Here is a 15,572-nt window from a genome sequence, read left to right on the forward strand (position 1 = left end):
GGGTTTGAACCACCAGCCTTCTGGTGAGCAGTCAAGTGCCTTAGGCATTACACTACCAGAGCTCCTCATGGAATAATATTTTGGAAGCCTGGTTGAAAATATTTCACCAGTGAGGTTCTGAAGAAAGAACTCATAGTTTACCTGCTGAGACTTCTAGTACTTTCAAAGTCTTCTACTATTCAGTTTTTCACAAGTTCCTTTTTTTTCCTGTCCTGGACAATTCCTGTTAGTTTAATGTTTCTGCTATTAGAAATAGAAGTGGTTTTTTTTTTTTTTGGTTGTTGTTGTTTGTTTTTAAATGAAAGCTGTACCTTGATATTTGTACTTAAAATATTATTCTTTTCTCTAACCACACTCAAAGCTGTTTTGTAGTCTGATTAAAAAGCAGAATGTTTGAAACTGGGAATATTCAGGAAAATGCAAAAGCCAAAGCCAACCTCATAATGACTATTGGGGTTAGGGGAAGAGAACTAAAAGCTTTGATTGTCTAATCTGTAGCCAAGAACTTTTAGAGAATTTATCTGGTGGTTCAAAACAATTTAGACATTTTTATAAAAGACTATCATTGTTAGTATGCTTTTATTTTACTTCATTTAGTTTATAAACATGGCTTACTAATATTTTATTTGCTTATTATTTGTCTCTTTCATTAGAATATAAACTTCATGAAAGTAGAGACTTGTTTCTTCACTGCTGAGTTCAATACGCCCACAACTGTGCTTGGTGCATAGTAGGCTATAATTGCATATCTGTTTAGCGAATCAATGAATAGAAATAAATGACCTGCATAAAATATATTTTTAATTTGCTTGTGAAATGAGCCAATAGATCTGACTTCTTATATTCCAACTAAGAGGTAATCAGTGTCTTTCTACCCAAAAGAGTTAACACTGCTGAGATTATGGTAAGAAGAAATCAAACTACTACAGTGATAGAATTTCTCTTCTCTGGATTCCCTCAGTTTGAAGATGGTAGTCTCTTCTTCTTCATTCCTTTGTTTGTCATCTACATATTCATTGTCATTGGGAATCTCATTGTGTTTTTTGCAGTCAGGATGGATAATCGTCTCCACAATCCCATGTATAATTTCATCAGCATTTTCTCATTTTTGGAGATCTGGTACACCACAGCCACCATCCCAAAGATGCTCTCAAATCTCATTAGTGAGCAAAGGACTATCTCTGTTATCGGCTGCCTCTTGCAAATGTACTTTTTCCATTCTCTTGGAAATTCAGAAGGGATTTTGTTGACCACCATGGCTCTAGATAGATACATTGCCATCTGTAAGCCTCTCCACTACCCGACCATCATGACCCCTCGGCTCTGTGCTCAGCTCTCTGCAGGCTCTTGTATTTTTGGCTTTATTGTGTTGCTCCCAGAGATTGTATGGATTTCCACACTGCCCTTCTGTGGCCCCAACCAAATCCATCAGATCTTCTGTGACTTTGAACCTGTGCTGCGGTTGGCCTGTACAGACACTTCCATGATTCTAGTAGAGGATGTGATCCATGCTATTGCCATCATCTTCTCAGTCCTCATTATTGCTCTCTCTTATATCAGAATCATCACTGTGATCCTGAGGATTCCCTCCATTGAGGGTCGGCAAAAGGCCTTTTCCACCTGTGCAGCCCATCTTGGTGTCTTCCTGATGTTTTATGGCAGTGTGTCGCTCATGTACCTGCGTTTCTCTGCCAGTTTCCCACCAATTTTAGATACAGCAATTGCACTAATGTTTGCAGTCCTTGCTCCTTTTTTCAACCCTATCATTTATAGCTTGAGAAACAAAGACATGAAAATTGCAATCAGGAAGCTTCTCTGGCCTCAAAAAGTGTTTGGTGCATCTGCAAGCTAATGCTAGCTCACAGGCACTTACCTCTCCGTCGCAGTGAACCATAAAATTCACTGTGATGCTGATATTTTTCTCTGTTATTCTATTTCTTCTCATGTCTAAGAGGACTTGTTTATTTAGTTTGTACATGTTCAACTAAGGTAGCATGGATTATCTGTCTAAAGTTACAAAGATAGATAAAGAAAACATGATGTTTAAACCATTAAATTACACTTTTTAAATGAAAATTAAGTTTATCATAATAACTATTAATAATAACTACAGATTATAAAATGTAGTGGTTAAGAACATAAGATCTGTAGAATAGGTCAAGGTGCATATTTCAATGCTACTACATACTAGGTTTGTAACCTTGAGCAAACAAGCAATTAAGCTCTCTGAATTTAGTTTCAAAACCCATAAAATATAGACAAAAGTAATATATTTTAAAAATAGGACTGCATATTGTTATTATGAAAATTATGGAAGTACTTAAAACTATACGTAACAGAATACATGCAAAATAAGTGTGAATTATTTATATTATTTGACACTAGCTAGTAGTTTTTGCTTTGTATATTTTTTAGGACTGCTGTAATAAAGAATAACATATTAAAAATAAAAAACACACTTAAGAAAACTTAAATGGTTTTTTTTGAGCTACAATATTCTTGCCTCCATTTTTGTCCCCTTTGAAATATGTGCTCTGTATTGCCACAAAAAAATAATTTTCTAAAATGCAAGCTTAGTCTTCTGTATTAGGATGGCAATTTAAACCTGTATATTTACATTTCCTTCCATGAAGAATCCTATTGAAATAGATAAGTCAAGACTAAATAAACTTTTATGTGCCCAGACACTAAAAATGTTAAATATATGATAATTGTATATAACGTTGCCCCCAAACATTCATGATGTCTACTTTATTACCTTGAAATAGCATATATCTCATTCATTTCAAGATAAGGAAAAGCAAAAATTCTCTGTCTGGTTAAGGTATCCATAGCTGTAAGTTAGTTTACTGGGTCATCCTGAAATGATCAAAGATGTATATGAAACAAAAAAGTATAAACAACATTGTTGTTGCTGTTGTTATGTGCCGTCGAGTCAGACCCAACTCATAGCAACACCTCCTTGGGTTTCTGAGGCAGTAGCACTATGGAAGTAGATTGCCCAACCTTCTTTCTGAGGAGTGGCTGGTGGGTTTGAACCACCAGCCTTCTGGTTAACAGTCAAGTGCCTTAGGTGCTACACTACAAGAAAATGAAAAAATAAAACCAAAACATCACCCACCAGTCCTGAAAAAAAAAAAAAAAAAAAGAAGGTCATTAATAGATTGCAAGATTTAAATATTTCTTCTAGTATGAATACAGATGATATCCAATTAAGGCAATTACTAATCTGCCAGATTTCGACCAAAGGGAGGAAAAGTGAGCATAGGAGTGAAGTTGATGGGATTGTACACAGAAGCAATAGGAAAATAATCAAAGCTTGGAGAAGCAGATACTAAGAGCCATGGTCTATTGGGAACTCTGGATGAAAGGAATAGATCAAAGGGCTTGTGAAATTTCCCAGACACAAAGGCTCTGTCCCTGGGGACTGGACTGTAAATCTGAGAAAGACAAACTAGAGAAGTTATGAAGTACTTGGGTAACCTCAAGCTGCCAAAATAGAAAAGCACAACTTCTTGACACAACAGCAGTCATCAGAACCTAATTTCTGACTTCAGAGCAGATGCTTGCGTATGTGCCAGGAGCAATTAGAACTCTGAGGCACTGTTCTCTCATTTTTGTTTGTTTTGTTGTTTTTGTATCCATGTATATACAGGCACACATACACTTACAAAGTCTGCTTTTCTTGTTGTTGTTTTTTAGATTAGTATTTCCTTGCACTGAATATTTTGAAGAACATTAACTGCCAAATATTGAGAGTGAAAGCAAATGCTCTCTCATGAAACAGACTAATTCTAATTAAAAGGAAAAAAAGAATTACTAAACATTTCTACTTTAAACTTCCAGTGAGATTTATGAAAGTAGCATCTATTAGCAAAAATTAGCAGAAAATGACATAAATATGGAGTATAAAATGTAATGCAGATATTGAAAAATAGATTGAATACTGCAGACAATGAAATTAGTGTCCTAGAAGATTGCTTGGAGAAAAGATTCCAGAAATTACAGAAACGATGTGAAGCAACAAAGATGTCATACAAAGGGAGAAAAATATATTTCAGGAATATATTACTATATTCCACAGATCAAGTGGGTGGTTCTAGAAATTCTAGAGAGAAAGTAGCAAAGCAGACAGAGGAAAATTAATAATTGAAATAAAATGAAAATATACTTTAGCTGATGAATACTTGAGTTATCATATCAAAAGAGAACATTTCAAGCTATACAACATGACCTGTTAAAATTTTAGAATTTTAAGAGAAAAAGTAGTGTAAGTTAGGATAGGAAAAAAAGCTGCCAAGCTATAAAAAGAAAAGGTGGGGGAGAAAAAAAATACAAACAAATGAACGAATGAACAAACAAAAACAACAGAGATAAATGTACATCTTTCCATCCTAGAACCTAATATATGTTTCAAGGTAGAAGAAAATATGATAAAATCTACTTGATTTGGGGAAAAAAAAAAAGGCAAAAAGAAAGAGCATTGAGTTTTAAATAGAACAGTGGGTTGAAAGCATGAGCTACAGAAAAATTCTTTGAAAAAAAACATGGTGAAGAAAGAGTGAGAAATTGACTGTTAAATGGATAGGTCAGCAGGGCCAATGTGAGTTGTTTAGGAAAGGAGATATGTGCACATTCCTAGGGCCAGAAAAAGTGGTATTATTCCCTCACTTTCTCCAATAATGGCACAATATCCCCATCGACATGTTTATTCTGAAATGTCTTATTTTCTGTTAAATTGTTTTTTAAGATGATCTGTCTGGGAACTCTGGTGGCATAGTGCCTAAGGCACTTGACTGCTAACCAGTTCAAACCCACCAGCCACTCCTGGGAAGGAAGATTGGGCAGTCTACTTCCATAGTGATACCACCTAGGAAACCCAAGGAGGGGTCACTATGAGTTGGAGCCTACTCGACAGCAGTGCATTGCATTGTTTTTTGTTATCTGGTGTTAATATATGCCCTTCAAGATTGTCCATAACCGTGTGTTCATGTAAGAAGAGCAGGATCACAAGAAAACAATTCTTTGCATGATGCCCTGTTGGACTCATGAACAACTGAAACAATAATTATAGTGCTGGAGAAAGTAGATTACAATGTTCAAGACAGTGAATACAATCAGGACAAATACTTATTGAGAATTTTGATCTGAAAATACAGTGATAGGAGGCTGCAATGGGGAACTTCTTACTAACTAACCCCATGAGGAAAGGTGATGCTCACCACCAAGGTACAGAGGAAGAATCCCTTGTAGAGCCCACTTCCTTGTGACTTCTGCTGCAATGACTATTTGTCTCCTTCTGGAAAGGCTGATGGGATATCAAGGATGAGAGATGCAGAGAGACATGGTGGTCTTTGGCAGAGGTGAGCAAAGAAGATTAAAGCTTGGGGAGAAGAATTCACTTACCATACATATGAATACATAATCTGAAGACTCCATTAAAGAATTAGAGGGCTTGAAGTTTGGTTGGAGCAATGGCAAATTGAGAAAGAAGCTCACCCTTTTGAGATACTAGTCATGGATTTATATGAAAGAGAGTATCACATTTATGATGCTATTTTTGAGAGGTCAGTTAGGCTGGACTTGACTGGGATTCTGATTAGAACTGAATTGTCCAACTTCCTTTTCCAAAGAGTCCCTAATTTACCATGTTCACTTATCCATGACTCTCTTATGGGTTTAATTTTAATTGCACCCAGTGGCCTGGTTCCAAACCAAAATATTTGGCACTAACCATTTTTACATGCCAATCCTGTTATAGTTGCTGTGAGAGGTAAAATACATTTACTACCTTTAAGGAGGAACTCAGAGTTCAGAGAGGGTAAAACAAGTAAGTCGATGATCATAAGGCAGTGTGTTAAGTATGTAATTTAGGAACTACAGTGCAATAGTGCCCAACATTTTGGATCATCTGTATATGCCTGACATTACCCTAAGCATTTAAAATATATTTACATGTATTACTAGGGAAGATACAGTGTCTGTGGGTTAGAGTATGTCTCTAGAGACATAGTGCATGGATTTAAATTCTGACTTTGCCCTTTATCAGCTAAGAATCCCTAGACAAATTACTTAACTTTTGTGTGTCTAAGTTTTCTGCTCTGTGAAATGAATAGAATAATCCTACATGATTATATTTTATGAGCATTAGATATGCATACAACAATGAGCTACCCAGTAAATGATTCAATACTACCATACTATACAAATTTTGTTATTGTGAAATACGTAATCATCTTCAGAATCTTATGAGCTAGTATTAATAATGAATAATAACTTTACAAGTGAGAATGAAAGGCTTAAAGAGGTTAAGTGATAAAAGTTACAAAGTTGAAGTTGTGAAGAGAATTTAAAAGCAAGCAGGTTTTTTTTTCCCCCCTCCGGCATCCAGGCTTTTCACCAGCACTATAACACTTGGCTGCTAAGTAGAAGGTTGGTGGTTCAGTTCCACCCAGAGATGCCTTGAAAGAAAGGCCTGATAACCTACCTCTGAGAGGTCACAGTCTTGAAAACTCAGTGGAGCACAATCCTACTCTGCACACCTGGAGTCACCTTGAGTTGGAACGGACTTGACAGCAATTGTTTACATGATTATTTTGTGTGAGGAGAGGGGTCACAAGAGGGAGAGGTATGATACACTTCAAGCAGAGGAAGTAGCACACAAGGGAGAGTATTGAAACTTCAGAAAGCAATGCAACCATTGGGATTATAGGGAACCATGGTACTTGAGAAATGCTTGAGACAAAGCTAGAGAGAGGTCAGATTCAAATATGCTGGTTTATAGTTTATGAAAGAGAGAGTGGCTGGAGATAAATGTTTGGAAGTATTAGTTGAAATCTTGTAAGTGGATGAGATCATCAAGGCAACATATATACTGATAACAGATCAGAGTAGATGATAGGAACCTGGGGAAAGTAAACACCTGGTGAAGAACTTCAGAATATGAGAGAAAGGAAAGAATAAGAATGAGAGTATGAATAAAAATAAATGAAACAAAACCAAAAGCTGAAGCCAGAACCACCTGAGAGACATTTGAGAGTCATACATTTTGAGAATTGTATCACAGAAGCTGAGGAAGAAGTTCTCATTTAGGAAAAATCAACATTGTCAAATGCCAGTGAAGGCTGACTAGTTTCCATTACTAATTGCAGGGTGAACTTGGTCACAATAACTTCAGTGGAATAGGAGAAAGATCAACACATAACTAAAAATGAAATGAAAACAAAGAATCGGGTGAGTTGAATTTTATTAGCCTTTCAGGAAGTTGTATGTCAGGTACTGTTCCAAGTTCTTTGCTGAATTTACTTACTCCTACCACATCCCTAGGAGCTCTGGTAGTATAGTGCCTCAGATATTTGACTGCTAACCAGAAGGCTGGTGTTTCAAACCCACCAGTCACTCCTCGGAAGGAAGGTTGGGCAATCTACTTCCATAAAGATATCGCCTCAGAAACCCAAGGAGAGATTGCTATGAGTCGGGTCCCACTGGACAGCAGTGAGTGAGACCATATCCCTATTGTTGTGAGGGGCTGACTCATAGAAACCCTATGTATAACAGAACAAACTACTGCCTTGTCCTGCACCATTCTCACAATCATTGTTATGTTTGAGCCTATCATTGCAACCACTGTGTCACTCCATCTTGCGGAGTGTTCCTCATTGCTGACCCTCTACTGTGCTAAGCATGATGTCCTTCCCTAGGGACTGGTCCCTCTTGATAACATGTTCAAAGTACGTGAGATTAAGTTTTGCCATTTTTGCTTCTAAGAAGCATTCTGGCTGCATATCTTCCAAAAACAGATCTGTTCATTCTTCTGGTAGATCACGATCTATACAATATTTTTCGCCAACACCATAATTCAAAGGCAATAATTCTTCTTAGGTCTTCCTTATTCATTGTCAAACTTTTGCAGGCATATTAAAAACAAAACAAAACAAAACAAAACAAACAAACAAAAAACCAAAAACCAAACTCATTGCTCTTGAGTCAAATCTGACTAATAATGCCACTCCAGTGGGAAATCCGACTAATAATGACCCCTTCCTGGGTTTCTGAAGCACCAACTCTATGGTCTACCAGTCTGCATTTGAGATAATTGAAAATACCATGGCTTGGGTCAGGTATCCCATAGTCCTCAAGAGATATCTTTGCTTTTAAACACTTTAGAGAGGTCTTTTGCAGTAGATTTGCGTAATGTAATACATCATTTCATTTTTTTTTACTGCTGCTTCCATAAACATTGAGAGTGCATCCAAGTGAAATGAAATCCTTGACAACTTCAATATCTTCTCCATTTACCATGATTTTGCTTATTGGTTAAGTTGTGAGGATGTTTCTTTTCATTATGTTGAAATGTAATCCACATTGAAGACCATAGTCTTTGATCTTCATCGGTAAGTGCTTCAAGTCCTCTTCACTTTCAGCAGGCAATGTTGTGTCATCTGCATATTGGAGGTTGTTAATGAGTCCTCCTCCAATCCTGATGTCTTGTTCTTCTTCATATAGTCCAGCTTCTCAGACTCATTGCTCAGCAAACAGATTGAATATATATGGTGAATTGATGCAACACTGACACGGACACTTCTCAATCCCAAACCATGTTTATCCTCTTCTGTTCGAATTATTGTCTCTTGGTCAATGTACAGATTCTGCATGAGCATAATTAAGTATTCTTGAATCCCTATTTTTTGCAGTGTTATCCATAATTAGTTATGATCCACACAGTTGGAAGTCTTTATATTCTCGTGTTCTCTGCTTTCAGCCAATATTCTTATGACATTAACAGTGAGATCCCTCATTCCATGTCCTCTTCTGAATCTGTCTTGAGTATCTGGCAATTCCTTGTCAATAAACTATTGCAACCACATTTAAATTATCTGTAGCAAAATTTTACTTGTGTATGATATTAACAATATTGTTTGATAAATAATGTATATTCTGTGGATCACATTTTTTTAGAATGGGAAAATACATGATCTTTTACAGTTGGTTCACCAGGTAACAATTTTCCAAATTTATTAGCATAGATGAGTGAGCACTTCTAACATTGTATCTATTTGTTGAAACATCTCAATTTGCATTCCATCAATTCCTGGAACCTTGTTTTTAGGCAATAATTTCAGTGAAGTGTGGAATTCTTCCTTCGATATCATCAATTCTTGATCATATGTTACCACCTGAGATTATTGAACACTGAATGAATTTTTTACTACAGTGACTCTGTGTATTCTTGCTGTCTTCTTTTGATGCTTCCTGAATTATCCAATATTTTGTCCATAGAATCCTTCAGTATTGCAACTTTAGGCTTGAATTTTTCTCCAATTCTTTCAGCTTGAGAAATGCTGAGGGCATTCTTCTCTTTTGGTTTTCTAACTAAAGGTCTTTGCCCATTTCGTTATAATATCTTACTTTGTCATCTTGAGCCACCCTTTGAAATCTTCTCTTCATCTCCTGTACTTCATCATTTCTTCCATTTGCTTTAGCTATATTATCTTCATGAGCACGTTTCAGAGTCTCTTCTGACATCCATTTTGGTCTTTTGTTTTTGTTTCCTTCCTGTCTTTTTTTTTTTTTTTTTTACTGTTGTTGACAAGAACCAAAGTTTACTGAAGAGAGGAGAAAGGAGGGGCTGCGAGGGAGAGATGGAGAGAGGCTTTCGCCTATGCTAGCCTCTGGTCTTTCCTCCTTCCTGTCTTTTTAATGACCTTTTGTTTTCTTTATGTATGATGTCCTTGATGTCATCCCATTACTCATCAGGTCTTTGTTGATTAGTGTTTAATGCATCAAATCTATTCTTAAGATGGTTTCTAAATTCAGGTGGGATAAACTCAAGGTACTATTATGGCTCTTGTGTACTTGTTTTAATTTTCTTCAGCTTCAACTTGAACTTGCATATGAGCACTTGATTGTTTGTTCCACAGTCAATTCCTGGTTCAGTTCTGACTGATGATATTGAGGTTCTTTATCATCTCTTCCCACAGATGTCATTGACTCGAATCTTGTGTGTTCCATGTGGTCATCGTTTAGGCAGAAAAGCCCAGTTTTAAGCCAACCTACACAAGCATTCAGAAAATTCCATGAAAAGTGGTCGCTCCAGTGGGAAATATCACCTGCTTGGAAAAGAGCAAGATCTATTGGGTGTATGACTTCTTGCACCTGACAGAATGGTGGGGTCCTCTTGTGCTCTACTTTGGAGATCACCACTGCAGTGACCTGAGGGGACCTTATGCTGCAACATGGCTGGCACACAGGCACCTTCATCCCCAAGCTGGAGCAGGAGATCCACATCCTCAACACAGAACTGTACATGCACTCACTGTCTTGGTAGCAGGCACTCATAGGGCTGTTAGAGTGGATACAGACCTATGAGGTCACAGAGTCGTGGCAGGTGTTGGCTGCCTGGCTGAAGGAGTGGCAAGAACTGAGGTGCACCACCAAGGCACTGCTCAATCCTCAGTTTGAGAGTGTCTTCCATACCTTTCGCAATCCCACATTCTCCCCACACCTCCTGAACTTCTCCAACCTTTGCATGGCCTTCCTCAGCTGCCTGTTTAACTATCACGTGAACTTCACCTTCTATCCACACTGCATGCCTCTGCAGCACAAGGCAGCTGTCTGGATGGATCAGCTCTGCACCAGCTGAGTGAAGATGTCCTTCCTCAGCAATATGGCCCATATTTGCTGAGGGCACCTTTATTGTCTGGGAAAGGCCCCCAGCCCTTCTGTCCTGCCCACTTTGGGCATTTGTCCAAATGAGCAATAAAGGTCATCAGTCTACTTGCTGGCGGGGGGTGGGGGGGAAGAATAAATAAAATAATGTCTTAGATGATTCCAGAGCAACAGTCTAATAAAGAAGACTGTGCCCAAAATAATTCCATAATAAAATGGAAATGATTCATACCAGAATATTAGAGGAAAGCAGGGAGGCACCCACCATATCTATGAGTAGGTAGCCTCTTTTCCCTTCGATCCTACCCTGAAATCACCTGAGAAGTTGCCAGAGCCCATTGCCACATGGACAGTGCCCTATGAACAACTTTCTGCTGATCCACAGAAAATTGCTTAGTTCACAGATGGGAGATCCAGAGTATACGGATATTTCATGTGAAAAGCTGCTGAATTAAGACCAGCAGATGGAAAGACCCTGGCTGAAGAATGTAAGAACAGATCAGCTCAATGGGCTGAACTTCTTGCTTTTTTCCTAGCCATGATGGAAGTTTTACTGATCCATGGACACTGGCTGATGTCCTGGTCAGGAATATGGGAGATGTATATTAAACTATTAAGGGGACATCTGTGTGTAACATGGACCTATGGGGAAATAGCACTCTGTGTGGGGACATGTATGCAGAAAGTACTCTGGGAATTTAAAGGGCACATTAGAGCAGGATGTGTCTATGTCCATCAGAGAAACCCCTTTCCTGGATCAAAACTTGATTGGGATTAGCAAGTGGACATGTTGATATGCTTCCTTTAGGTGGCCAATTGAGTCCATGACAAGAGTGGATGTAGGGGTGCTAAAGCAATTCAGAGATAGGCTGAATCTAGTTATAGCCCTCTTGCACCCTCTGAGGTACAAAATGCCAAAGTGAACTGCTCTGTTTGCCAGCAAGAAAGATAGAGGTTTCAGATGGCTATAGGGTAGATTCTCCAGGGGTAAGACCTGCACTTAGCTGATAATTTGATTATATTGCAACAAGGATGCCAGTGGCACCAGATGGCTACAAATGGGTTTTCACAGGGATAGATACTTACTTACTCTGGACTGGGCTTTGTGTGTCCCATGACACATGCAAATGTCAAAAACACAATCAAAGGATTGGAACAAAATATATTGTACCAATTTGGGCCACCAAGTTACATTTCCTCAGACCAAGGAACACAATTTACAGCCCATAGGCAGCAGCAATGGGCCAAGAAATATCATAATGAATGGGCATAGTATGTTGCATACCATTCTCAGAGCAATGGTTTGATAGAGAATTGGAATAGACAAGATAACAAATGGAAATATTTGTTATCTAAAACAGGGGGAGATAAAGGCATGAAGGGCTGTGTGGTGTTGTATGGTATGGCTTTTCTAGCCATAGTCTTGGTAACGCCCAATGGATTATTGGGTGGGACTTTGCAAATATGTGTCAACTTGTCTGGGCAGCTGGAAGTAGTTATTTCCTGTAATGAGACTGGTAATTTGCCATGAGCAACTGAGTAGATGCTTTTAAACTCCTGATTGTTAAAGTCATTCACCTGGGGTATTTCTGTTGGAGCAGCACAAAGTAATCTTCTGGGAAAATTCATTCTCTCTCAGGTGTGTAGAGCTCTGATGTTGGGATTGGTTAATTTTGCCACTCTGCTAAGCTTAAAATGGGCCCTCCCAGAGGCAGAGGAGGAGAATCTCATGCCAGCTGAGAGAGATGTCCGGCTGAGAGAGGCACTTGGCTGAGAGACAGCAGTAGTGGAACCAAGAGGCATGGAACAGAGTGGCAGGCTTACCTGGCCCACAGAGGCAGAGGCCATGCTGAGAGGCCAAGGGCCAGAAAGTTGTGTCTAAAGGCATCACAGAAGGGAGACTGTCCTGATCGAAGAACAGTATCAAGAGTGTGTTCTTGAACTTGAATTGTAGCCTATTGTTTCCCTAATAAACCCCATAATCTGTGAGTTTGGTGTGGCCACTGAAGTGAATTATTCAACCCAGCAGAGAGGTTGGGGGTACCACTAGGGGGAGGGTTGGTATCAAGGTTGGTAAGAGGGCTGGAGGGTGGCAGCATATCTAACCTCATAGGAACAGGCCTTGGGCCGCTGCTGATGATTCTGTCTTCCTCTTGTATAATTGGAGGAGATCAAAAGATGCCACCTCCTTGCCCCTTTAGCAGGCTGGCTCACATGCCTTCATGAGTGTGTGCTAATACTCAACATAAGAGGGGCAAAGGGAGAATCACCACTGGAGAGATTCTTACATTTCTCTGGGGTATCTGTGGAATAAGGGGTTGAGGAGGACATTGGTGCCACTATGTAATTTTTCCCCACATTACCTGAAAATGCTTTTTTTCTTGCCAGCAGTTGTGGGCTCTGGACTAGGGATGAAATTGTGGCTTCATAAGCAGGGATGATTCATAAACAAGAGACTGGAACTACACCCCTGCACCTGTACACCAGAATTCCAAGGGCCTGATGGGCTTGATTGTGTCTTCCCCCCATATGATGAAATTGGCATTGACAGTGAATACTACTGTATCGCCTAATGGTTGAAATAGTTCATTACTGTTGCACCTATAACCTTATTCAACATGAATGGGAGTGGATTGAAGGGGAAGCACTTGCTAGACTGTTCATGCTACCAGCAAACTGGACTGGCACAGCAGCTAAACCATAGTTCCTTCCCAAGATGGAAAAGTTTGAGTAAAAAATAAGTGGCAATGGAAGAAAGAAGAAATAATAGCTGAAGGCTAAGAAATGAACAAAAGGATTATGCATCAGGGGATATCTAACATTATGCTGATACCTCAAGAATGACTCAGAGAAAAGCAATAATCTCTCAGCTAAATTTTATCAGAGGCCAGAAAGGGTGAAGACAAGATAAAGTTTTGGGAACACCTGATCAGATCAGACGGACACCTGCAGCAGATTTGAACGGTTGGTACCTGCGTAACTCCACCCTTGGGACTCTGTTCTACTGAAGAACTAATTATTAATGACTGCTTTGGACTGATAAAATTATTGAGAAGGAGAAATTAATCCTTCAAATATGAAAGGACCAGTGGTATGGCCTGCAGTGTAGTTAATTATTTGATATGGCCCTTCTAGGCATAGTCCTCCACTTTGTGATGTTTTATAAATTCTAGCCTCTATGCTTGTGGCCAAGGTCTCATTTTAGAGTGAGTTGCCCATTATGTTAATGAGGCAGGATTAGGGGAGATGTATTTTGAGTCTCTCCCTTACTAGAAGATGTTACTCAAGTCACAACCCTTAGTTTCCTTGAGGGTATAGCCTGCGTCCAATATATATGAATACTCTGGCAACATTCTCTTTCTTGCTCTGGATGCTACATCTGGTTCATCACCATCTGACCCCATTTCTTGGGAGTTGAGAAAATAGCTTATCATCTAGCCTGATTCACCAGCTTCCACAGCCTTGTGAACAAACAGCCTGTCATAAGATTTGCCAATTTGGGTTCTTAGGCTCCTGCAACCACATGAGTGAGGAGGATCCTTCAGACTGATGCCTGACCCACAGATTTGGGAATTGCTAGCCTCCATAAGATTGACACAGTGGCTGCGATGATGGGCTCAAGTATAGCAAGGATCATGGAGCTGGCATGGGACCGGGTGGTGTTTCATTCTGCTGTGCATAGGGTCGCTATGAATTGGACAGGACTCGACAGCACCTAAAAACAACAACAAGCCTCTGCAACAACATGAGCCATTTTCTTGGTAGTTCCTGAATTCTGTGAGATGTTACAGTAAATTAAGGAACCCTAAGATGGGAAGAAGAGTACTGAAAGAAGGAGTAGTTGGTGTCAGAGATGATGGGGTGCTACAACAATTTCAAAAAGTTGGTCATTTGGGACACTTTTAACCTCCACAACATAGGGATCAGCTGTGTGTTGACCATTCTAAAAGAGATATTCAAGCACTGTCTTTGCTGAAACCATAATATCATTTCTATATGGCTATTTACATATTTTTGATAGACAAAGTAATTATAAAATAAAATCTCCACTTCCAAAGCAATAAGAATATACTGAAAAAAAATGGTAGAAATACTGTGCAGGTGTTAGGTACTATGAACCTAATGCACACAAACCAAAATAACTAATTCCCTCCAAAATAATGCTGGATGAAAAAACAAAAACAGTAATGCAATGAATTCAATTCAACACAACTTATGAAAATGAAAAGTACAAGTACACAAAACAAAATTTTTTTATAAGAACATATATATAGAGTAATATATATGTCAAATACATTAAAATGGTTGCATATGGAGAGAAAATAAGAGGGAAAATGGAAATAAATAATAAAAAAATCAAATAATAATTTACTTTCTGAAGTAACATTATATCTGTTCATGTCTTTCCAAGTCACAATATAAAGACCTATTGTTTTCATATAAAAAGTCTGCAGTATACTATTCTATATTATTATTTATTTAATCCCTTTTGATGCAAATTATTATTTTTTAATTACATATTTTCATAAACAAGGTCGAAGTGAAAACCTGTGTACACTGCAATGTTGTTGTGAGATCAATTCCTAGTATAACTGAAGTATCAAACAGTATTCATGATTTAAACTTTGAGTAGATAATGCCAAACCACTATTCCAAACACTGTAAAATTTATACACCCAGAAAATGTAATTGTTATATGAGTCGGAATAGATTCGATGTATTCTTTACCACTCTAATTAGACAAGAAAACACATTTAAATTACATGTATTTGAATATTATCACAGTAGACTAACTACTCACATGTTTGATAGTCATTTGTTGCATTTTTTGTAGTTGTTAACTACTTGACTATTATTTCTTGTCAGTTATTCTATTGAGACCTTTGTTTGTAAGTTTTCATTCA

General features: G+C 38.4%; 1 protein-coding gene across 1 annotated transcript; it reads left to right on the plus strand.

The window, feature by feature from the left end:
• The first annotated feature begins 901 nt into the window (after positions 1-901).
• LOC103202816 (olfactory receptor 6K3-like) lies at positions 902-1,852 on the plus strand. The gene has a single exon (XM_007947760.1). The coding sequence runs from the start codon at positions 902-904 to the stop codon at positions 1,850-1,852; it is 951 nt and encodes a 316-aa protein (XP_007945951.1).
• The last annotated feature ends 13,720 nt before the right edge of the window (positions 1,853-15,572 follow it).

This window comes from Orycteropus afer, unplaced genomic scaffold (assembly GCF_000298275.1).
Source record: "Orycteropus afer afer isolate SDZICR_OR568_19922 unplaced genomic scaffold, OryAfe1.0 scaffold00193, whole genome shotgun sequence".
Classification (NCBI taxonomy): Eukaryota; Metazoa; Chordata; class Mammalia; order Tubulidentata; family Orycteropodidae; genus Orycteropus; species Orycteropus afer.